Raw genomic sequence first — 25,762 nt, 5'->3', positions numbered from 1 at the left:
GACTTATATTAACTCACAGCATTTTACAACAGCACATGCCAAGCAACCTTCAACTATAAGCGCTAATCTCAGCTTCAGCTATATAGTATCTTTGGTGTGTAACATTTAAGTTGAGACTTTAGGTTGTGCACATTCCAGAATTTCAGTAATTATTTCTAATTATCAATATTAAAACAAATGAGTCAAGTTTAGGGGGGAAAACATTCCAACAATGAGTTGGACACATGCATCAGATTTTTGTTACTATCTAAACAGTTTGACCATTTCCTTGCATTCATCAGATGTTCTTAATTTAAACTTAATTTTTGAACTAGAGTAACACACTGATATTTTTACAGAAAACATGTTACTTCAAACAGATTTCCATAATTAAATCAGTAAGTCACCTTTCTTTAATATTCCCCCCTCCCCCATCTACTTTTTGGCTATCCTCTTTCCCATTCACTTGCTGGTTCTGTTGTCAATGTGCCCTTGACACAAGCAACTTACAATTAACAGATCAGTAAGATTTGTACATTCAAGCAGCAGCAGAATTTAGAGCTGGCCATCAACAGAGATTACCTTTTCAATTTCCTTTCCTTTTTTAGGCTTAGTTTCTCCTACATACTTGTATAGTTGACGTTGCTCTATTTTATAGAGAATTTCTCGTGCCTCAGCCAGTTCTGGACGACTGGAGTGCAAAATCTCCAGAAAGATGTTATCTGTCAAAGTTAAACACATGTTGTTTATATAGTCAGTCAGTCAAGTTCCAGTTGTTACAGCAAAGACAAACTCTGGATCTAAGCCTGTACTGTGCAAGCTAAATTTATGCAAAAACTTAACTCAGGAAAAAAAAATCCAAGCCATTTTCAACGAGTGACCCAATACACTAACAAAATCATTTTAAAATTTCTTATACACAATGTTCAAAATAAAGATTAAAAGATATGCTGACCTCCCATCCCTGAGGATGAGATTAACAGGTTTGCAACTGACACCTCTTTCACTAGTTACAGCCTTTTCTAATTCATTCATTCAATATATAGTAGAGAGTTCCATATCCCAACAACAGTGGATTAGCACAAGACTGTATCCTGTTTTCTTCATTTAAGGCAGGAGTGTCAAACATAGGACTCATGGAACCATTTGATTTGGCCCCTGGGTCACTAAACTGATTCCATGTGCTGGCCCTGGGTCTGCATGCAGCATGCCATGCAAGGGCTGGATCTTGAGTGACTGGTGCCACCTTAGTCAGGGGAGGCACATGCCCCCCACAGCGACCAGTGAGCGACTGGACAGGAGTAGTTCCCTTGTGGCCAATCATGCTGACTGGGGTCGGGGGGTCCCCCATGGTCCCTTTACACATCACCACTGGGCAGGATGCTGCACCACACATGCTGCAGGTAGCACAGGAGGTCAGTCTGGAGAACCACATGCAGCCTGTGCCTCAGGGTCCCTATGCCATGTGCAGTGCTGGGTCTACCCCATGTACTGCAGGAAGCACATGCCCTGTGTTGGCCCTGGGGGCTGCATACACACTGAGCCCCAGGGCTGGCACATAGTATATATGGTGCAGGGGATGGACCGGCTATGCGCACTACACGTGGCACAGAGGGCCAGCAAAGGACACACACTCCATGCAGTGCCCTGCTGGACTTGGAGCCAGCATGCGGGCCATTCAGTTGGGTGCTACATGGAGTGTGTGCCCCATGTTGTATGCAGTGCATGTAGGAAGTCCATCCCCGTGCCGCAGATGCTAGCCTCAGGGATTTCTCTGCACATGGTCCCCAAGCCAGCAGGGGCCACGCAGTGCCCATGGTGTGCAGGATGCACACAGCACAGGGTGTCGAGTGTGGCCTATGTGGTGCCTGCAGTGCCAGGTCCATCCCATGTGCTGCAGGCTGCGCAAACACCATGGGCTGTAGTGGCAGGTTCAGCCACTCTCTATAGGGTGTAAGTCCAAGGCCCAAGGCCACTCATTCAGCCCACAAGGTCAGGTGAGTTTTACACTCCTTATTTAAGGCATGAAGAGACCTGCATGTAATAGTGAAATACCTGCATATAATACAAGTACTTTATATCTCCAACAATGGATGCTAGAGAATAAAATCCTTCTCTGTCTCTCAAACAGCAGCGGGTCTCTTAAGAAGGGTCCCAGAATTAATACAAAATAGCACAAGATAAAAATTGTTACTGGAAGTGTTTTCAAAGCAGCATGGGAAGTAAATGGGCAGCTATCATACAGTAATCGTGGTTTAAGATGTGTTGGCCAAATATGCTGAACCACTGATATACTCAAGTTTGACTAGTAGTTCGTCTGTCAGGGGCTATGCCTAAACTCCAATGGTCCTTAAGCTTCCTTCTTCCTGAGTCCAAAAAGAGTTGGAGAGCTATTCCTCCTTTTCTTCTTCCACCAATACTCCATAATGGCAAGGAATTTGAGTAGGTCATGGAACAAATAAAGAATACCTCTTTAATTAGTTACTTTAAGACAGGAGTGTAAAACTGGGCTGGTTGAGGATCACTGAACTGGTCTGCAGGCCAGATCAGAAACGACCCCTTGTGCTGCATGCAACATCCCTGGTGCCAGATCCAGTCCATATGCTGCATGCAGTATGCACTGGCTCTGCTTCAGGGTTTGTGCTGCATGTAGCATGCAGGCTCAACCCAGTGCTGCATGCAGTATGGGGGCAGGGATGGGGCACACACTGCTGGTTCCAGGGCTCGGCTATCTGTGCACACTGGAGCCAGCCCACAGGACCTGTCTGGCAGGGCACACATGTATCCCACACTCCAGATCCATGTGCTGCATGCAATACCAGGTACAGCCCACACACTGCATGCAGCACAAACCCAGTGCCAGCACTGGCATGCAGTGCATGGGGTCAATCCAAGACCCATGAACCAGATCATATGGCTTCAAGGACCAGATCTGCCTCCTGGGCCTTATGTTTGATACCTGTGGTCTAAGGCAAGTATCTTCTTTGACTTCTTGCCTTTATGTTACACCTGTGGCAATTCACAAACAATGACCTAGTTTGAGACTGGAGGAGTTGATTTAAACAATCAAAACACTGCTCTACCAAAATAAGCATAAAACCCTCTCATGCTTTTACTGTGGAGAAATAGCAGGTCCCAGGTATCCTGGGGTAGTTTACTGTCTCTCAGTGTTTAGCTCTTGCCTGCCAACCCTCCCAACATCCCAGTGGCCTAATTTGTCTCTTTCCTGCTATGCCTTCAACGGTAATGATTATTAAGGAGTAGGCCCTCAGTTCAATCCTTAGGTGTCTCTCCGTCTATGTTGACGTCACAGGGCCATGCCTGTTCAGGCCCACCCAATCATCAGTTTCACAGGCTTCTCAACCCTAACTGGCTCCCTCAGACCCTAGTGGTTCCCAAGGCTTGTGCCCTCAGCAGTTCACTAGCCCTCTGGCACAAAGCAGTACTCCACAGGGCTCTCAGCTCACAAACAGTTCTCCTTTTTCATTCATACTCTCTAGTAAGGAGGCTAGGGTCTCCCATTACTACAGATTTTCAGTATTAGAACATGTTCTCAATAACTGCAAAAGCTGCTTGATAGGGCTGTTCGAAGCTTCGGGTGCCAATTCGATTTAGAGGAGATTCAGCCCGATTCGATGGCCGAATCTCCAAATCAAATCAGGAGACCAATAAAAAGGTCGGAATTGATTCGGAAAAGATTTGGAGAACTTCAGAGATTCGGGCAGTCCCTATTCACTGCCACAGGGACTGCCCTGTGCTGGTAAATAGGGGGCGGCGGAGGGGGGAGCCGAGGGAGGGCACCGTGGGGGGGAGCCCTGCCAGACCCCATCGCCAGCCTGCTCCCCCAGTCCCCCTGAGCACCCTCCAACCTCTCTCCCAGCAACCCCCCACCTTGGCTGCCCCGCTTGGCCCCAGCTCCTGGTTCTTAAAAAAAAGAAAAGGAAAAAAAAGCCCCGACTCATCAGCTGCTGCAGTGGTCACTGGGGCTTCTGGGGCTCATGGCAGAGCACCCCCCCAAGCAGTGTGGGACAGCAGGGGGCAGCAGGAATAATGGAGGTTGAAGCTCAGCTACCTGATGGGAGGTATCCTCTAAGAGGTCTGAGAGAGAGTCGGGAGCCAGTGACCGATGGTTAAGTGATAAGGTGGAGGCTGGAATAGAGTGCCCAGGCGTGAGCAGACCTGCAAGAACATCAGAGCCCAGAGGGGTGGAGAAAGACCAGAGCAGGTAGGCCAGCAGTGGCCCTGGCGCATGATCTGAAACTACACCCTGCTGGGGTTGGATGGTGTGGTGGGGCTGCCTGCGGTGGGGCAATCTCCAGGAAATGTCACACCTGTGCCTCCCTAGTGAAAGGTGAGTATGGGGGACTTGAAAGCCTCAGCCGCCACTGCCTTTTGGGTGACTCTGTGGAGGGGAAAGGCTAGGGGGAGCATACCCTGACAGAAAAGCACCAGGCTTGAGTGACAGCAGGGGAACCAGGATGGCCTGAGGCCCAACGCCGGAGAGAGTGAGGCCTAGAGAGAGGCCTGAATAAGTACGAGACCTAGTGTGAGGCTGGGTTAGAGGTCCAGGCACACTGACAGACACCTGAGGCTTGAGTGCGCCATAGGCCAAATTTAAGACACCGAAGGCCAGAGAGGGCCAGGGGCCGGAATCAGCCCAGTGTGTGGGGCAGTAGACCTGACACCTCATCATACAGTAGGGCCTGAATTGGGCTGCCTGAAGCTCTGCGAGGGGCCAGAACCAAGACTGCATGAGATGAAGCCTGGAGGGCTTTATGAAGTAGGGAGGCCTAGGTGGTCAGAAAGGGCTATACAGAGTAGGACAGTGTGACTGAGGCACAAGAAAGGGGCAGAGTGAGTGAGACCCTGCTGGGGGCAGTATGAGAGAGGCTCAGCACAGGACTGAGTTCAGCCCGGTAAGGGGCCAAGAGAATTGTCACCTGTACGTGATGCCATCTGAAAGGCATGGGACACATTACAGGGATGGTTTGGAGCCATGTATTACGCCCTTGGCATCAGGGCATTAAATGGGCAGCCTCCCACCTAGGAACAACTATTTAGTTACAACAAAGGCATGGCAGGTGAGTCAGGTGGGCAGATTACTGTAGACAGGTGGGCGGGCTGATGTCATGACTGGCCTTAAGACAGCCCCCTGTCACAAACTGAAACAGGGCTCTCTTGCTCTTGCTTGAGCTCCGGTAGCCCAGTTCTCTCTCCCTCTGGCCCTGCTGGATCTTCCAGGCCTCAGCCCCTCTCCCTAGGCTTTAGCTCTAGATACCCACCAGGTCCTGTACCCCGGTAGAGCTCTATATGGGCCTTAGCCCCTCACAATACAGAGTGTCTCCAAGGCACTCCCCCTGTGATCCCTTCTAACTCTTGTCACCTTGTTCAAGCATTGGTCCCTTGGCCTGAGCCTTGCCTGTGCCACCTTTCAGGGGCTCCTGTCCCTCCAGGCCCTTGCTTTTGCCTGTTCCAGTCGGGCCTCCCTTCAGGGCACTTGCCCTTCTAAGCTCTCCTCCAGGACTGTGCACGCCAGGTTCCAAGCCCACAGATCAACAGAACAGCATGCATCCCTGGCCTCTGTCACTCTCTTTCTTCCTCTGTTGGGTCCCTGGCCCTGCCTCACTGTGCTTATGCATAGGCCTTGGTCCTCTTAGACTTAGCCTACCTCATTCCCCTTGTCGCTTTGCTGGGCTTGAAATCCAGAGTGCCCCAGTCACCCTGCTGTGTGTCCTCCAATCCTATCCTACAGCCACAATCCGGTCATCCCATGTAACACAAACCCCAAACAACAACAGAAATAAAACATATAATTTATCTCCCCATATGATGCACCTGCAGAGCTCCTTCTATTGTGATGCTATGGATATGGGCCACTTTGAGCCTTGCACCTTAGGTTCAGGCTTATAGGGCATTTAAACACATACCTTTGTGTACCCTGACGCACTTGATTAATGGAGCCTGCTCCACACATGAGCTGACGCACACTGTGCTGTGTTGCACTCAGTTGTGTAAGTGGCGAAATGCACATCAGCATGCAGAAAATGGCGGTTGTGCACTTTTCAACTAAAATATCTTTGTTATATACCAGCAACAGAATGAAAATGAACGCACCTTGAAGAATGGCCAATTACAACCAGACCAGCAAGCAGAAATTCCATGTCTAACAAATTGTCATAGCCCAGATATATGGTGATTAAATCATGCATCGCTTATTAATTACTTTATAGGAGCATTAAGAGTATGAAGTCAAGGATAAGGACCATGCTGTGCTACACGCTGTGTAAGCACAACAAAAAAAGGATTGTCCCTGTCCTCATAAGTAGGTTATCTTAGCTAGTTAAACAAGTCACCACTAAAAGCTCATACCTGTTAGTTTACAGTACGCTTCCATATCTTCCATTGCAGTAGAAATCTTGTAGTATTTTCTGTTTGAACCCTCTATTTGAATGTGGGGATCTGCTTTCAGGAAAGCATCTGTAATCCTATTAAGAGACAAGAGATATGCAATTAGGGAAAGATTCATTTTGAAGAAGTGTCTGCTTAGATTTTAAAGAGTCAGGAAATGGAAAAAGCTTCAATCTACTGAAAATACAGAACCTCTCACCACTAAGTATTCTAAGCCAGAAGACAAAAAAAAAAATTAAATGTACTACCGTATTTCTTGTCACCAAAGGTTAAATTGCAGTGTAACTATATATTAAAGCATAACCAGCTTGCTTATTTCTGAGCAATTTCATTTTAAAAAACCTATTAAAAAAAGAGACAGAAGTCTGCTGCCTTGCTTTTAAGTCATGTTACCTGCTTTATAGTGCTTAGCTTCCTGTACAGTAGCCTGGAAGATAATGATATATATTCAGCTATATTATGCACCAAAAGACACCTGGTGATTAAACAGCTGCATGAATTAGTTACTTAGGATTCATGAAATATATGATGCTTTACTTCAAAAATGAAGGAGCTTACACAGTCATTCACTCAATGAAGGTGGCAGGAAACATTTCTAAAACAGTCAGGTTCTTCCTAAATTACAGCAGCTGAAGGACACCTTGCATTTTTCACAATAAACATGCAGTATAAAAAAGAAAGCCTGCTTCATTATTTAGGTTTCATCAACCTGCCATTAAGCTGGTTTCAGTATAAAAGGAGGTCCTTATTACCTTCATTTTTCATGCTTTAAGAACAAAGTTACAATCACCGCCAGACTATAGAAGTTTAAATAAATGTATAAAGACAGAGTTCAATAACTCATTGTAAGCAAGCTAGACTTTTCTTCAATTTACGTCTAAACAGGCGCATCTACATGAGACACTACTGTGCAGTAGACCAATTTATTGTGCAGTGTCACCATCTACCTATGGAGATGCTTACTGTGCAGTAAATTGGTTTACTCCATAGTTAATTTGCTATCTTCAAATGCAGGTAGCAAATTAATTGCGGAGTAGTTACTGCGCAGTGAGACATGTGTAGACAGCCAACTGGGAGCTAATTTGTTCCTGGTCAGCTGGGCAAGGGGCAGGAGATTGCTCCTTGCTTCCAGGAGTTGCTTACTGCCAGGGCAGACTCCAGTGAAAGAACCTGAGCTGGGACAATATCCCCTTGCCCCAGCAGCACGGAGTTCCTAGCCCCAGTTCCATCACCAAAGCAGGTGATGGGAGATTATTCCCTGCCCCTGGGAACTGCCTGCTGCCAGGGCAGGGGGACATTGTTCCAGCCTGGATTCCATCACTGGAACCCATCCCATCAGCAGGCAGCTCCCAGGGACAAAGGTCAATCTCTCAGCCCTGCTTCAATCATGAAGGCAGGGCCAGCAGCTCCCTGCATAGAGAGAGTTTCTCACCCAGCCTGGAGCTGGCTGGGATCTACCCCAGACCCAGCCAGCCCTGGGCTGCACGGGGAAGTATGCACATGCATCCTGGAGCTGGCTGGGAACTATCCTGTTTCAGACAGGTCCAGCCAGCTCCAGGCTGCACATGCAGACTTCCCTGAGCAGCCCGGGGCTGGATGGGAACTGTCTCCGTCTGCGACAGGTCCCACCCCGCAGCTCTTTCCCACCCCTGTCTCCAAATCGTGCAATGGAGACACAGGGCTTGGAAAGAGCTGTGGGGGAGAGGCAGGTCCCAGCCCCTCTCATGTGTCCTGGACCATCACAACTACAACATCAGTCCAACACTAACAAAAGCACATACATGGTTTACAACCTGCAGCTTCAGCATTTCCCTGCCCAGCTGGGGGAATGCTGCTAGTTTCCCCACTAGTGGGTCAGGGCAGGGGGCTGGGACCTGTCCCTCCACCACAGCTCTCTTCCAGTCCCCTACCCCCGAATGAGAAGCAAGGGCCAGGAGCTCGCTAATGCTGGAGCAGGGGGACATTGTCCCAGCCCAGGTTCTGCCATCGAAGTCTGTGCTGGCAGCAGGCAGCTCTCAGGGGCAGGGAGCAACCTCCCAGCCCCTCCACCCAGGAGACAACTGTCTCCTGGCTCCCTGCTCCTGACACCCAAGGGGAACATGGAGGTCCCCCTGGAAGCTGCAGGGGGGCAGAGCAAGGTTGGAGCAAATCTGGTCCCGAATGCCTGTGCATGTAGACGCCTACTCAAGGTACGTTCATCTAGAAACATTTACTCGTGCAGACACGCCCACTGATTAGTTACATGTTCCAAATGGATATAGTACAGCATTAAAGCAGAGAGGAAAATAAATAAATAAATGAAAAGTAGTGTTGAAGGAGTACAGCTCAAAGTTTGTTGGGCTTAGGTTGAACTTTTAATAATTTATTACAAGTAATATACAAGAAAAGGCACAAGGTTCTACAGCAGTGGTTCTCAACCTTTATAGACACAAGGTACCCCCTCAAGAGACACATGGCAGCCCTTGGAAAATGCCAGTTCTTTGTTTTCACTCAATTTCTGACTACAGAAAAATAATAGAAAACTATGGATAAATAATCTTATATTTTAAAGAACAAGGAAAGACAATAACAGGTCAGGAAGTTTTTAACATTATGAATTCCTATTTGAAATCTCTGGGTTTTTCACATGAATCACATTTGCACACATAACCATGCTAACACTGAGCGGCACCCCATGGCATCCTTGAAAGGATCCTGTGATACTCTGGTTGAGAATCAATGCAGTCTGGCTAAAGTATGAGATTAAGCAGAGTTAGAATCCTGTAAAAATGCACAAACTTTCTCTTTGCCTGTTATAAAGACTTAAAAGTAGATGCTGGTGTTCTCAAGAAAGCAAAACATTTTTATCTCAGCCATTCAATGTAAATCAACAAAATACAGAATGACTACTTACATTGTTTCAATGATGTTGCCAACCTTGTGCTGGTAGGCTCTGCGGTGTAAGCAATTCCTTGTATGGAACATATCATACAAATTTCCAACCTCCTGAATCAAAAGATGAAGTTCTGTCTCATTTGCCCCATGATTTAAGTCGGACTGTTTCACAGTGTTAAGGATTCAAATCAATTAATTTCTATTCAGCGTGCACTATACAAAGGAAGTGGCAGCTTTCTCCACTGATGAATTCACAAACAACTTCTATCTCTACTTACTACTTTAAGTAAGCTTTACAGATACCTTTTCCAACTAAAAGAAGTCTTACTACATTCAATGTTTTATTAATGTATTTATTATTTTAGGAAGCTGTCTGCAACATGAAAAAGAAAAGTCTGAAAATGTAGTAAGTTTCTCTGCTGGACGTCTATTTTAAGCTATGGCAGTTACTTTAATCTAAGCTCCTATCTTACTTTAACAGCCAAAACTTTATTTTCAATAACATTTTTCTGATGTTGGATTCAAAATGAACAGTAGAAATGTTTTAGAGCTTCCACCATCCTGGATGCATACCAACAGAACTACAAAAATTGTACTTTATTGCTTCCTGTAATAGATTAAAAATACTGTCTGATCAACAGGGATCTCGGTTTTGTTTCCCATGGAAAAACTTCCCCTTTATCGAAGGAAATGTGGGTCTCTCATTTCAGGAAAGAAACCCACGGATTTTGCTGTTTTGCAAAGAGCTCTCTCTAGGCTGGCAGAGTACCAGCCTACACGGGGTTGGCAGAGAGTGGGAAGAGGGCAGTCAAGCAGGGGTGCCATGTGCACCACTAGGCAGCCTGAAGAGCAACTCCTGTAATTGTGGGGTGGGGACTGAGTTCTCCATAGGGAAGGAGGGAGGGAGCTGGGCAGAGCTGGAGCTGGGGCTGTTGTCCAGCCAGGTGGTGAATGGTCTTTGGGGCCTGGGGCTGCAATCCATGGCCACAGAGCCAAGGCAGGGAGCGGAACAGGGCCACAGGAAGCTAATTCAGGGGCGGGGTGCTCCCCAGGGAGACAGGGGAGACCCATGCACCCCAGATCTGTACATGGGGTGGGGGAGGACATGGGCTGCCTGCCGTCCCCAGGGCCTCTGAAGCCCAGTGGGTGTAACTCGGCATTGCAGGGAACTGAGCAGAGATCTCCTTGCTGCTGTGAGATCTGTGCTGATCTGACGACGCATCCCCTGCGCGTGCAGCAGCAATGAGGGGCACAACCTCATGCTGCCACCCCTGCTGCTGCTGCTTGTGCAGGGGACACCTCTCCAGGGCAGAGCAGGGCTTGCAGTGGCAAGGAGATCCTTGCGTAGCACCACTTCATGCAGCACCAGGTCACACCCACCAGGCTTCAAAAGCCCCAGGTGGGGACAGCAGGACAGGCAACTGAGCTCAATGTCCAGTACTAATTCCAGACTCTGATGGGAACAGGAACGAGCTACGCCTTCCCTTCCTTCCTCTACATTCTAGAAATCAAGGGATATTTGCTGCTTTCCAAAAAGGCAGAGCAATCTACCAGGCTCATCAACACCACTTCAAGGTTGCAGCAACTGAGCAGTACTAGCCCAAGGCACACTAAGAACTAGGTTTTTCAACTTGCATAAAAGATGTTATTTGCCAAAGGACAGTTCTCATGCAGACAGATTACCTTATCACGCGTACAGATATACTTCTGCCTTTTTACTTCACAGACTCGCACAAATTTAAGGAAGCGCTTATAATCAAAGTTATTCTGGATTCCTAGGTGATGACAATCCCTAAAAACATTCCAGAAAGCACATTTAACAATGAGTGTGTATTAACAGTAAAAGCATCATAACTAATTGTTTCATAATCAGGAAGATATTTACCTTGCAAAGTAATCCCATTTGTCAACATCAATCCCATTTCTTTTGTTAGCAACTATCTCATAAAGGAAGCTTTTCTCCCTTGGTCGACCACGATAAGGCCACTTGCAGAGGGGAAGAGAAGAGAAAACTTAGAAACTAGCTAATGAGAATGAGGTAACACAAGGTCAGCAGTCATGTCATCATGCATTTTGAAGACAATGGAAATACATTTCAATTTTGCATGCAACTGTATACCAAATCTACCAATTTACCAAATATCTAATAAAGACGTAAGATCAGCTTTCTGAAACAAAACCTATGACATTATTTTAGAACTGGGGCTGTGCAACAAGCCTATTCCAACCACGCAGTTGGTCCAATAAAAGATATCACCCATAGAAATTCTTGCCTCTCACATGTGTCCTGGACCATCACAGCTACAACATCAGCCCAACACTAACAAAAGCACACAAATGGTTTAAAACCTGCAGCTTCAGCATTTCTCAGCCCACGGGTCACAAGAATACATGAAAGGGTCAAAAACAAACTTTAAAAATGGATTCTCCTTTAAACGTGAAAAATGTGGGAAACTGGCTTTTCCCTTGCAGGCTGGCAGAGTTCTGGGATGCTTGGGGCCCCCCATGCTGTCCCCCCCAACCCCTGCCCCACACACTGAGGGGCTGGAGCGGGGCAGTGGGAGGCAATGGGTAAGGAGTGAGGAGCACTCGGGCAGGACAGGCCATTGAATCGGTCCTGGTAGAAAAAAGGTTGAGTACCACTGCTTAAATTACTGGAGAGAAATTTGTGGTGATGATAGCATATGTTCCAGTCTAATTGTTCAATATCAGAACTATTTAGAAAACTTTGCACTGTTCTATCACCAACATCATTGAGAGATTTAACCACTACTGAACATCACAAATCAAAGTGATACAAGTTGTATAATGCAATCTGCAAAGGAAATAGAATTTCTTGTAAATAAGTTATTCTTTGGTTACCAAGCATTACCCATAGAAAAACTTTGAAATATTGTGGAAAATGTAATCTGAAAGAAGACTGAATGCAAAGAGTTTGTCTTTTCTCCTGAGAGCAAAAAACCTTAGGGCTGAGCACCACAAGTAATCTGTAAATTCTAATGTTTGTTGCGACAAAACTGAGTATTTTAGCTCTATACTGCATTTAACTGTCAAGATGTAAGTTTCCATTCATTGTGTTTAAGAAACTTTTTAAATGTTGCAATAAACTGCTAACTAAAAATTTTAGATTTTTTGGTAAAAGAAGTAATCTGGTTGAAATAGAACAGTGTAATGGCATCACAATGCTTGGAGTCTATTCTTAGCTGTAACACTAGGTGTGTATTTTTGCACGCTTTATTCAAACTCTTATACCCTTTTCTCAGTCTGTAAAAGAATATAAAACTTAGCTAGCTAGCTGAGATGTGGGGATTACTATTTGTGAATTATCATTTCTTGCCTCATTTCATTACAACATTTCACCCTTCAAGTTCCTTCTACTCATTCTGCATGTTATTGTATCAAAGGCATGGGGAAAAGAGTCACTCCTATCTTACAAGCTCATACAAGGAAATCTCACTAAATATGCTATCATTAAACTGCCACCAAAACCAAAATGTACTCAGCAATAGAAACCAACTAAGTTGATTAAATGCAGCTACCAGGAAGCATGAATATAAAGCACATGGCCCACATGCTGATGGGAACCTTGGGTTTTTTTAGGGTAGCATACTATATTAAAGTCCCAGGCCCAGAAGTCTTGCAGTTCAGATGCCCCCTTGCCTTGCTTGTTCCTAGCCAAAAGGCCAAAAAGCAGCTAAGGGAAAAGTACAAAAGGAATCCCCCATTTCCACAAAGTTAAGGAGACCCTATCAGAAAGAGAGAAGACTACAAACAATACAGCCCATCATTGGAAACTACCTCAAAGACGAGTTAATATACTCCACTTAAATGGTGGAGTCATGGTGAGCCAGGCCACAGCATGTATTTTGACTTCTTCATTCTCACAGCTGAGCTCTGCCTTCCTTTACCATTTCCCACAATTCCTGTTTTTAACAATCCATAAATGTCTGGCAAACGTCACCAATTCGGGCCCCAAACAGTTTACCCAGAAACCCTCTGTCAGCCCCTCTCTCAGCCTGGCACACAGGATTTGTGTGGCCCCACCCTCCATGAGGTGAAGCCAGACCAGTTTGCCCTGCACCTCATCTGCATATAAATTTTTGGAGGATCCCAGCCAGGACTCTTGGCAAGAACACCTGGTTCCAGTCATGAGCGGGGCCTAGTCAGCAAATGAATCCTTTGTGGAGGGTATCTGGAGTACACACACATACTGAGCAGTGCTGAGCTGTGGGGTTACCATGGGCACCTATACACATGCAGCCAGGATGCTCCGGCATGCTATAATTACAGAGCATTAGAGCAGACTCGATTAATCAAGTCTGCTGGAGTGTGGTAATTACTATGCTCCAGCAGACTCCAAGCATCATGTGTATCAGCATCCCCTTGTTGAACGATCTTTAGTTAAAGTGCCCCTGCTGCCATTTTTCAGCACAGGGACACTGAGACATGTGACACTCTGGGCACTTTAATTACGGTGGCTCTCAGTCCCACTCTAATTAAAGCGCCCCTCTGCACGCCCCCCCCCTTACTCTTGAAGCACTTGTATAAATGCCTCATTGCTTGACATGCTGTTGACTCTGGTGAGGCCCAGCACATTGAACTATGTGGTAAATCACAAGCCTTTGGCTTTGGGCTAATATAATGCATAGTTTGTACTATGTACCAAAGCTACTCAAAAGTGTGTTTATGTGCTAAAACTTGCAGCAGTTTCAAAAAAAGGAAACATGCATCAATTCTGGATGAACTAAGTGTATGGGTACTATATGTAAATTGCTACAGCCATGTTTAATTTCAATGTTATTGTTTTTAAACTTGCTCCCCAATTCAGTAAGAGAGGGAAGGGACTGCCAGGGAAAAAAGCTGGGGGAAAGCAGAGCACAAAGAAGCTACCAACCTCTTCCCCCAGCCCCCTCAAATTTATTTTCCCTGTTGTAGCAATGGAAGGGGGGCAAATTCAAGGCAAATCTCAAGTAATTAGATTCTATACCTGGAAAATTATAACAGTTTTATAAATGTTCCATATATAGTATCTAATTATTTGTGGGCTGTCTTATTAGGGTCACCTTCTATTTGACTACATGTAGTAACTCTGCACCTGCTTATTTATCTTCCCTACTCAAGCTTTACATCTCTCCTCTGTCTATCTCAGCCTCGTGACCTATTCATCAGGCTCCTGAAATCACTTCCGTGTTCCCCTATGATACAACTCCCTCTATCCATCTAGCTCCTTCAGCAGACAAGTTTTTAAGTCCCCAGTAAAAATCCAAAATCATCTTAGCCCCTGTCTGTTTGCCTTCAGTTCTGAGCTTTGGAGGACAGTACTTAAATTCTGAATTCTTCAGAAGCCACCATCAGCTACCTACAACCTAAGCAATACTGCATTTTTCACCCAAAGATTTCAAGCTAAAGTTCAACCTTTCCTCATCAGCATCTTATATTTAAAACTTCCAAAAAGTGGAATATTAACTCACTGGATTCTCGCATGTTGTTTCATCTATGGGTCCTCCTATTTGTTCCTTGATGAAGTCCATATCTTCACTCAAGACAAGACCATAGTTTTCCATGACTTTTCCTAGGTCATTGGAAGTAATCAGGTGTTCAAACATCTGAACAGAAGCAGTTTCATGCTGCAGAAAGTATGTATAAATATTATCATTATAAACACAAAGTTTAAGAGTGTGTGTATACATGACATGACATTTTTTGCAAAGATATTATAACTCCAGAACTATAATCAGTAGAGCTGTGTGAAATTTCGCTGAGTGTTTCATTTCGGAACTGTTTTGACATGTTCTGAGCTGAAAACAAAAAAATAGAAATGCTTCAAAACAGCTTCAAAATGAAACAAGGGCACTCGAAATGTTTGGAAAGATTTGAAATATTTTGAGTTTTGAAGCTAGGTTTGCTTGGCTTTAGTGCCGGTCCCAGGCAGCAGCAGCAGCCTACTCTCATCCTGCACGCAGATCTGGGGACCTGCACCCCCAGTAGGGCTGCGGTGCTGTGCTGGACTCCTCCCAGGGATGCGGGTTCCTGGATTTGTGCACTGGATGAGAGGAGGCTGCCGCCTGGGACCAGCAGCAGCAATCTTCCCTGGCACTGGGAGCGGGCTGTGCCCAGCACTGGTCCCAGGTGGCAGCCTGAGCCTCCTCTCATCTGGCATGCACATCTGGGGGATCGCACACCGGGGAGGAGTCCAGCACAGCCCCGCAGCCCTCCCAGAGGTGGAAGCCCCTGGATCTGCACCCCGGATGAGAGGAGGCTCTGGCTGCCTCTCCCACCATGGACCAGCGCCCCCTGCTCACCTTCCTGCTCAGCTACAGCCCCCGCTCAGCCCGCAACCAGCTGTGGCCTTCTCACTAGCGCAGCAGCCAGCTGCGGCCTCCCCCATGCGCTCCCTACTGGGCTGTGGCCCCCCTGCGTGCCCCCCTGCCTGGCTGCAGCCCCCCCACATGCCCCCTGCCCAGCTCCAGCTCCCTGTGTGCTTTCCGCTGGGCTGCAGCCCCCCCCATGTACCCCTTGCCCAGCCCCCCGATGCGCTTCCCTCCCAGCTGCAGCCCCCTCACTTGCTGCCCACCAGGCTGCAGCCTCCCGTGTGCTCCTTGTGCAGCAGTGGCCCCCTCACACATGCCCCCTGCCTGGCTGTGCCCTCCTTGCTCGCCCCCAACCTGGTTCCAGCCCCGCAGCTTACCAGCAGCAGCAGCTACGCTCTTGGCCTTGTAGCACAGCCCCCCTGCATGGCAGGGGGCAGCGCAGCTCGGCCCCAGCCACCCTGTATCCATGTAGTGCACTGTGGCAGAGGCCCCGCGGATACCAGGCAGCTGGGGCTAAGCCGTGCTGGCCCCTGCCATGCAGGGGAGCTATGCCACAAGGCCAAGAGCTCTTGCTGGTAAGCTACGGGGAAGGCTGGAGCTGGGCGGAGGGTGTGCAGGGAGGCTGGAGCCGGGCAGGAGGTATGTGGGGGGGTGAGTAGGCCACAGCCAGTCATGGGCCAAATGGGGGGCTGTAGCTGAGCAGGGAGGTGACCGGGGGCGCCGGCCCCTGGTGGGAGAAGCAGTCTGAACTTCCTCTCATCTGTGGCACAGATCTGGGGGCTCGCACCCCTGGAAGGGCTGCCAGACTGTGCCAGACTCCTCCCAGGGGTGCAAGCCCCTGATTTGCGCTGGACGAAAGGAGGCTCAGGCTGCAGCAGCCACAATCTTCTCTGGTGCTGGCTGTGGGCTGCACCCAGCGCCAGTCCTAGGCAGCAATGTGCAGATCCGGGGGCCTGGACTGCAGCCCTCCTGGAGGCGCAAACCCTGGATTTGTGCACTGGATGAAAGGAGCCTGCCACTGCCAGCAAGCGTCAGGACTTCTGCTTTGAACAGTTTAAGGTGCAGTTTCCCAGAAACCTCTGTACCTATCTCCTTGAAACTTGGCAGGCTTCACGCCCTCAGAAGGCAATTTTCATTCAAATCAGGCAAGAAATGACAAGGTTTTAGGCATTTTCATAATTCCCCGTTATAACCTATGGGTGAAACATCAAAAATCATAAAAACAGCAAAGCAGTTTCGACAGAACGAAATGGGACAGTGCTTTGAAATGAAACAAAAGGACGAAACGAAACACTGTCCGTCTGAAATGGCGAAACAGACGTCGAAATGAAACAATTGTTTCCTACAGCCCTAACAATCAGTATACCATATTACTGTGGTATAGCTCATGGGCAACTGGTGCCTCCTGAGTCTGGGGGGAAGGGGGTGGTATGTGCCCCAGGAGCCAGTCAGCGACTGGGGGGTGGATCTTCCTCTCTGTTCTAAGCAGAGACCTCATGGCCTGGGGAGCCAGGGCCAGTAGCCTCTTTCACTCCACGTGGTAGTGATGATGCTTTTCAAATTGGTTGGCTAGCAGTCAACAACTGCTGGCCTTCATTGGGCCCCAAAGGTGATGTCAAAAGGTCTATATAAGCTAAAACTGCCCAGGAGATGGAGCAGAGCAGCCATGATGAAAACTCACACAGGAGCTGAAATACTTCAGCTCTCTCTCTCTCTCGATACTGAAGTGAGTAAACTGCTGAAACCTATCTAGATACATAGCTTGCTGTAAAATAGATGTGTAATCAAAGACTACTAGCCATACTGTTTGCTCTAGGGTTATTCTGTAATACTTCTCTATCCTGCAGCTTTCCCCAAGCCTTTTACCTGTAACCAGAACAGTTCTTCACTGTCACTGTGGTGGACTGGTTGGAAGATGTATGCCTTTATGCCCCCTTGGTCTGGCTGACTAAGAGAGGCTACTTTTTGTGCTTCAGGCTAGAGGAAGCACCCCAAGCTTTTGCAGTGGGTCAAGCACCCTCAAGGTCTACAAGGCTTGTGTACCCCAGGGGGCACAGGGCCAAAAACAGACCAGGTCTCCTGGTTGGTGGCGGCGGTACCCCCAAGCTTCTGGGTGTGCTCCACGAAGGGGTTTGGCCAGACATGAGGCACCCCAGGCAGGCACTTGAAGCTTGACAGGTGGATGGGTGCAGTGAGATAGGTGGCACAGTGCAGAAGCGCCCCCTACTGGCCTGCCACAGGCTGTGTAGACAAAAGTTGGGTGGAGTTGCAGACACTGGGCACATCTACAGATACAAATACTCCAGTGTAATTTACTCTAGAGTAAACCTACCCCGGGCAGGTGTCTACATGGACATGGACACAGGAGCAGGTTTGCTGCTTATGGGAGCAATCTGCTCCCATCCCAATCAGTCCTGCACTGGTTCCCTGGAGCAGCCAGGGGGAGGTCTAAGCTGTCTCCTGGTTGGGGCTGGGACATCGCTCCCTGACCCCACGAGCTGCCTGTTGCCAGGGTGGGTTTCACCATCAGAACCTGGGTAGCGACAACTTCCCCCTGCCCATGCAGCAGGGACCTCCCAACCCCTGCTCAGCAATCATGGGGGTCCAGGCTGGGAGATTCTTAGCTCCCAGCCCTGGCCCCGTGACCATGAAGCTAGAGCTGAGAGATAAGAATCTCCCAGTTCCTACTCCCCAATCATGATCTTGAAGTGGGGACTGGGAGCTTCCTGCTGCAAGGGCAGGGGAACATTGTCCCTGCCCAGGCTCTGATGCTGGAGCCTGCTTCAGCAGCAGGCAACTCCTAGGGGCAGGGAGCAATCTCCTGCACCCTGCTGTCCAGGAGCACATTTGCTCCCAGGTGGCCATCTATACAAGCTGTACTGTGCAGTAAGTAATCAGGAGTAAATTTGCTACTTGTATTTACAGGTAGCAAATGTACTTGCGATTAGAGCAAATTACTGCACAGTAAGTGTCTGCATGTGTAGATGGTGATACTTAATGCACAGTAATTAACTCTAATCTCAAGTAAAATGCCTTGTGTAGGCGCACCCACTCTGAAGCATCAAGCTAGGATTCTGAATACACTGGAGAAATGGCCCAAAATCAAATGGATGAAATTCAGCAAGAACAAGTGCAAAGTCCTAAACCTGGGATGCAATAATTGCATGCACAAGTAAGGACTGGGGAACAATTGCCTTGGCTGCAGTACTGCACTGAAGAATCCAGGTACAGTGGATCATAAGCACAATATGAGCCAACATTGTGGTCTTGTTACAAAAAAGCCAACAACATAGTGGATTGTATTAATAGAAGCGTCTCTTGAAGAACAAAAGAAGTGATTCTTCTGCTCTATTTGGTACTGGTGAGGCCTCACCTGGAATACTGTGTACAGTTTTGGGCTGCACACTTAAAGAAAGATGTGGATGTATTTGAAAGAGTGCAGCAGAAAACAATAAATAAAACTGAAAAAACAAGAACTATTTAGTCTAGAGAACAGAGGATGATGGGCAGAGGGGAGACGGGCAAGTTTTGATAAGTGTCTTCAAATACCAGGTAGGTGATTATAAAGAGGATAGAGCTAAGACTGTTTGCTGTGGCTTTAAAGGACAGGACAAGGGTCAATGGCCTGAAACTGAAGCAGGAGAAATTTAGTTTGGAGACGAGGAAGAACGGTGTGACTATGAGGGTGGTGAAGCATTGAATCTACAGAAATCGTTGAATCTTCATCCTTAGAAATTTTCAAGAGCTCATTAGACAAACACTTAACTGTGACGATTTAGTCAGGGATGATCCTCCCTTGAGCAAGAGACTGCACCAAATGACCTTATGAGGTCCTTTCCTTCTTTACTTTCCTATGATCAACAACTTTGCAAAGGTTATATAGCAAGTCAGAGTCAGAAACAGATAGATATCTGTGTTACCCAGAGGACCAGGCTGCTTTAAAGGAATGCAAATTTTATGTTCTCCTAGTTAGTAAATGTCAACTTGTTTGCAGGGTGGTTATTACATATAAATTAAAATATTTTATGAACAAACCAGTTCTTCCCTTTCTCACTTTCTGCATGTCACATAATAGTACAATGAAAGTTGTTAGGAATATAGGGAATTGGTTTAAACTTTTTGGGAAAAGGGTCATTCTTTTACAAGCCATTTTTGTATTACACTTCTTTGCTTTAGTAATAAAATCTGTAAAGCTGAAAAGAAAAAAAAGTGTTTAGGTTGATGTTTTATGCCTGTGGAAATTTGGATTTTAGATAAAAGTTATCCTATAAATATTTTAAAGAGATTATTTTAATCAAAACCTCCCAGCTTGGCTATTAGGAGACAGAACAAGGGAGTCGCCATGCACAAGTGGTCGAGAACTTTTTTGAAAGATTAAGACCTGTCTATTTTCTGTTCTATAAGAAGTTAGATATCTGCTGTAGCATTTCTTAACAGACAATGTCAGATCCCCATATATTTAAGAATATTCTTCCCTTAATAATGCTGTGTTAACTTATTTTTGTTAATATATTATTCTTTATAAAATATACTTACCTTCCATTTCAGCCCAGGGCGAACAAGTGGAATAAATCTTCCATCAAACATGTGTGAAAATGGTCCATGACCTTAAAATCAAAGTGTAGAGACTTACTGTGAGATAGGTTTGCCAGTAAAAATATATGCATGGATGTTAAACCTCTTTTTTAACTGGCCTGATGTTCTGAACATCTCTGAACTAGGTTTGGATACAATATCTGTACAAATGCACACACTTCAGGAAGAATAAATGACTGCAGTTTTGAAGGAGTTGTCCGTCAGATAGAACTAAATTCAGGTCATTTTGTCCAAGTGAAAATGAAGACTCCTAAAACACTTTCTACAAAGCATTCAGAAAAACTCAGCATTCTGGCTAATTACTGAATCACTTTTTAAATTCAGTTCTAATATTCTGCACTGTGCAGGATTTTGGAACTGCCAAGATTACAATTAAATGTTCTATATCAGCTATGTAGTGGATTAGCAAAGTGAAATTTAATGAAATATAATAGAATATGCATTTTTCCACCATTTTCATTTCAAATGCTCACACTTTGAGATTTTAATCACAGAAGCCAGATGGGCTGGAATAGCTGAACCATCAAGGAAGCCATCATTTATACAAAACTAAGTAAAAATTTAGAGATGGACAGTGGCCCAACAGCCATTTAAACTACCAGACAATTGCTCCAACAACTTGTCAGTTATTCCCAATTAGCTTCTTCCCCAAAATTCTCTAAAGAAAGAAAGAAAGAAAGAAACTTTTGACTTTTTTGAATTTTTATAAAGATTTATTAAGGGGAAAAGGGGGTAACAATCCAGGCAGGGGCCAAGATGTAGCAAACAGAGCCTAGGGCTATGGCCTGCAAGCCCTGCCCTCCCAATCTAAAAAAAACCTCAATACAGCTAGTCCAACAACAGTCTGCTCAGACCCCTGCCGGTACCCCAGGAAGGGACAAGCAATATCACAGTGTGAGGACTAAATGGATGCCCTCAACGCTGCAGAGCACCCCCTAAATGGCCCAACATGCCTGGAAGGTAGGTACTGTCTGCTGGAGGACCTCATGTTCAAATTCCAGTGTCAGGTGTCTGGCCCAAGAACTGAAAAAGTCTCAGAGTGTCATCAGAGCCGGCCCCAGTGAGCTGGTTCCTGCGGCTCTTGAGGATGGCCATCTTAGCCTGACCAAGCAAAAAAATTGGCCAGGCAGATGACACCCTACACTGCTGCCCGGTATGGGAAAGAGAACAAATAGGTGGTCTCTGAGAGGTCCAACTGTAGTGCCTTAAACAAGGTGCCAAGGGCAGCAAAGAGTGGCAGCAGCTGGGGGCACCTGAGGAAGGCATGGGATAAATTCTCTTCTACCTCCCCTGAGCAAAAGGGACAGGCTGTAGATGCAGTTGGGTCCATGAGGCGGACGAGAGTGCCAGTGGCCAGTATTCCGTGCAATAACCACCACTGGAAGTCGCTAGTCTGTTTGGCAATGGGTAGCTTATAAAGCGTGCGCCACGCAGGGCGAGCTGGTGTGATTGCTGGTGCCACTAGGTGCCACCTCCATGTCGTGTCAGGTCAAGTGCCAAGGATGCAAGCATGGCAGAGATAAACGACGCATGTGTACAGGGCTTTCCGGGGAAGCATGTCAAAGTGAATCCCGGCATCGCTGTCAGGATGCACAGCAAGAGTCAATAAGGTGCCAGGCCCACCACCCAGATCATTATTGACAGCCCAGACAACAAGCAGTGGTGGAAAGGGCTCTCCGAAGACATCTCTGGCAAGGATATCCCCCCACGTTTGGAGGTATTCCTTGATGGCAGCTGCTGCCTCTGCTGGGAGGGTGGCTTGCACGTCCCCCAAGAAACAGGCCTCGCAGCAGACTGAATGCATGCCCAAGCAGGCAGCCAGAGCCTTGGCTGGCAGGCAGTCTGACCGGTCCATATCGAGAAGGTAGCTTAATTGGACTGTACACGACTACATGAGAGAGTCAGTGAAGCTATCAGACCCGAGGCTCGACGGCCTATACTGCAGGGCCGGGTTGTAGACAAGTGGCTTCTGCAACAACTGTGGAAATTGCAGATGTCTGGCCCAGGATTGGAGGTGGAAGGCAGCCCATCAGGCCCATGTCAGACTGCGGTAAAAGGGCGGGAGGGTGCCCCAGTCCAGGAGGGTAGGATCCAGGAGAAAGAGTTCTCAGTCAAACAGAAACACACAGGCCAGCTGCTGCAGGGAGGGCAGTCTTCACAATAAAAGGAATCTCTGGAGAGCCTGCAGGCAGAAAGCAGCCACTCTACTTGCCAGGTCAACCAAGCCTTGGCCTCCCTCAGCCATAGGCAGATAAAGAACAGCTTGGGGAAGCCAATGACGTCCGATCCAGAATAAGTCTACCAGCAGTCTTTGAAGCTGTTTGAGTAAATCTGGGGGTGGGGTCCAACACAGCATGCTGGTGCCATAATGTAGCAGCTGCCAAGTTGTTCACAGTGAGGACCCGCCCAAGGCAGGAGATTGGGCAAGCGCCACCACCACAGGCATGCCTCCTCACTGAGGCCTTCCCAATTCCAGGGTGGCAAAACTCATGAGCCGAGCAACATCCCCAGAGCTTTAAGGCCTTCACGCCGCCAAGTAGGTCTGGGGAGGGATGACTGGTCCAAGCACCGAGGTGTACGGCATTGCTCTCGGGCCAGTTAATGCAAGCTTAGGAAGTATGCTCATAAGCATGCTGACAGTTGACCAGCGACTGGACCCTGTTAAAGGCTTTCTCCTCATCCAAGTTCAAAGAGGTCTGCGGCTGTCAACAGGTCAAGAAGCAGGACCAGATTGTCCTGGATAGTCCTACCCAGCAAGCAATAGCTCTGTTCAGGGCTAATGACCAAGGCTATGACAACACACAGCCAATTGGGCAAGGCTTTGGCCAGTATCTTGTAGTTGCCACACAGAAGGGATACTGGCTACCAGGTCTTAATGCAGCCAAGGAACCCTGTCTTTTGTTGTAGGGTGAGAACTGACTGGTGACAGCTGACAGGCAGGATCTTATCAGGAAGGCTCTCATGAAACATTTGCAAGAGGCAGGGGTCAAGGAGGGGCCACAAAGCCTTATAAAACTCAACGGGCAAGCTGCTGAGACCTGGGGCTTTGCCTACAGTGAGGCTCCCCACTGAAATCGTGAGTTCCTCTGGGGACAGCTCTCACTCAAGTTCACTGGCTGCGACTGGGTTCAGTTTGGGGAGGCCATCGTGTAAGTGCTTAGTGGACTCTAGGGCAGAGAGGTTCCACTGCAAACAGGTCCTGATAGAAGGCAGTGACAGTGCCTTCATGACAGATAGCATGACAGTGGATCTCAACAGGATCCATGAGTATCTGGCCATCCAGAGTCTTGAGATGGTCAAGGATTTTCTGCAGGGCCCATCGCTTTTCCAAGTTGAAAAAGAACTGGGTTGGGGCATCAGCCTCTGCCAACTCTTTGCAGCGGGCACAAATCCTTGCATCTTGGGCTGCGCCCTCCGCCAGCTCCTGCAAGTGCTTCTTTTGAAGCTTAAGGCTCTTGAGAGCCCCATGCACAGGCCATGCATAGGAGAGGTAATGGGGGGGCATGTGCCCCTCGAGACTGGCTGTCACTGAAGCTCCCATTGGCTTCTGCGGGTGGTCCATGCTCACCACTGCTGATATCTGCGGGCAGCTCCCCCCACCCCGCCCCGCCACTGACACTGCTGCTGGTGTTTGCAGGCTCCCCCCGCCAATCTTGGGAGGTATCGATCGCTCATGGCCCCGTATCACCACCAGCATCACGTAGGGCTGCCTCAACCTACGCTACATCCTCCTCCAACCCCTGGACATGGCAGTGGAGCTCACTTGTTGCGAGCAATGTGTATTGCTGGCAGAAGGCTCTGATCTGCACCTTTCCCAAATCCCACTATTGCTTCCAGGTAGAAAAGGTCTCTCCACACAGCATGCCAATTGGCTTGATTAGCTGCGTCAGTGTGTGTTTCTTGTAGAAAGATGACATCCAGCTTTTTCTGGCACAGGAAATCAAAGAGGGCCATTCATTTCACTGGGTCTCTGCAGCTGTTGGCATTGAGAGAACCAAAGGGTGCAGCAGCCATTCATGAAGAGGGTAGAAAGGAGAACAGGCAAAGCCAAAAGCACAGAGAGTATCATGGATCACCGAAAGTAAAGGGGTGGAGACCTCTTTCCCAGAGTCAGAACAGCATCGGGAAAGGCCTGCGACCCTGGGAAATGGCCCTGAAAGCCCTGTGACCGGGGGATACTCATCAGGTGCAGGAAAAGCAGGAAACTGCAGGGGGAGCTGCCCATGTGCTTCATCAGCCATTTATCTGCGTGGTTAAGGCTGGCGTGGGAAGATGACATCATCAGGCAGCACCAGCAGTCAGCTTTAAAAGCTGGCTGCCAGGAAGAAGCCAAGGAGCAGCAGCCTGGAGGCACACAGGAACCTCTCGCACTTGAACTGGAGATCAAGATGTGGTGGGCAAGTATCAGGGGCTTCCCTTAGGAGGTGAAGCATGGCAAACACAAGTGCCTGAGAAAGACCTAGCCCAAGCCAGGATCACCCTACCCCCAGCTGCTCAGAAACAGTTATTCAAGCTTAGGCAGGCACAGAGAGAAACACCAGAGAGGAACAAGGATGCAGGACAGGGAAGAACCAGGCCTACAGCTCACCAGCTGGTGCTTCTCACAATAAGCACTCAACATCACCTGCGAGCTTGCTTAGGCAAAAACTATAATGCTGCATCCCCCGAGTGGAGTTCAGTGCCACTGCTGTGGCCTTGGTGGAAAGCACAAATGTCTCAGGTTCCAGGAACCACTTACGAATAAGCTGGTGCTTAGTTTGGTCAAGAAACTCAATGAGGCATTCAACAAAGTAATCAACACAGGGAGGGTCCTCAGAAGCAGGAACGGGTTCCATGGAGGAGGGCACCTTAGCTAAATCAGGTGACATCACCCCCTGAGGTAGGACTTCCATCGGTTAGAAGCAGAATGAAAATCCAACCCTGAGGAGGAGGAGCTGTATACATCAGGCACTGAGTTGCCGAGCCCTGGGGGGCGTAATTGCCCCCCACCAGGACTCTCAACATCAGGCTCTGTGGGAGCAGCGTTCTCCAAGAAGTCCTGTGTGCAGACATCAGTCCCTGACCTCTTGGGGAGGGAGTGCTTTCCTGGGTCAGGCACTCTTGATTCTGGAGCCACTTGCAGCTCCCAGAGGTCCCAAACATCATGTTAACCTCATCAGGCTAAAGGAGCTGGTAAACAGGAGGGGGATGGGCGTCGCACTCTTTCACCACCCCCCATACCCTCAGGTCACCTCTGACCACTACAGGGTCTGGGGGAATGCTGGGGAGGCAGGTAGAGAGGTGGGGGTCCTGCTCTGTAACCTCAGCTCCCCTTGAAGTGGTGGGGTGGTCTTGAGGAGATAATGAAGCCTTTTTGGAAGACCCCTTTTGTTTCTGGGACTTGCCCTTCCCAGCACGAGGAGCCAAAACCTCCCCTGAGGGGAGATGGCAAAAGGGGGGGGGCGCTCTGCTGCAGCTGGCTTCTGGGCACAGGGTAGCCAAATAGGATCTGCTGCCACAGTGAAAGCACAATGTGTCCCCAGTGGTGAGGCAGACCTTGTAACACTGCCTGTCAATTAGTAAGGACATAGAGTGGGACAAACCCTGACCCTCCC

At 47.9% G+C, this 25,762-nt stretch overlaps 1 protein-coding gene and 1 pseudogene across 3 annotated transcripts in view; both read right to left on the bottom strand.

Annotated features, from left to right (window-relative positions):
* The window catches only part of SAMHD1 (SAM and HD domain containing deoxynucleoside triphosphate triphosphohydrolase 1), a 91,515-nt gene that overhangs the window by 9,386 nt on the left and 56,367 nt on the right, over positions 1-25,762 (bottom strand). For all 3 annotated transcript variants that reach the window (XM_090064177.1, XM_090064178.1, XM_090064179.1), the window contains 7 exons: positions 20,109-20,179; positions 14,733-14,888; positions 11,147-11,247; positions 10,945-11,053; positions 9,281-9,372; positions 6,349-6,464; positions 562-701 (listed from right to left, as the gene is read on the bottom strand). In XM_090064177.1, coding sequence (XP_089920303.1) covers positions 562-701; positions 6,349-6,464; positions 9,281-9,372; positions 10,945-11,053; positions 11,147-11,247; positions 14,733-14,888; positions 20,109-20,179 — 785 coding nt within the window. The remainder of the gene's footprint in view (positions 1-561; positions 702-6,348; positions 6,465-9,280; positions 9,373-10,944; positions 11,054-11,146; positions 11,248-14,732; positions 14,889-20,108; positions 20,180-25,762) is intronic.
* On the bottom strand, positions 20,193-23,572 carry LOC149856519 (uncharacterized; annotated as a pseudogene).

This window comes from Crocodylus siamensis, chromosome 10 (genome assembly GCF_052110815.1).
Source record: "Crocodylus siamensis isolate JL-2025a chromosome 10, ASM5211081v1, whole genome shotgun sequence".
Taxonomy (NCBI): Eukaryota; Metazoa; Chordata; order Crocodylia; family Crocodylidae; genus Crocodylus; species Crocodylus siamensis.
This window is presented reverse-complemented; position numbering and strand designations above follow the sequence as displayed.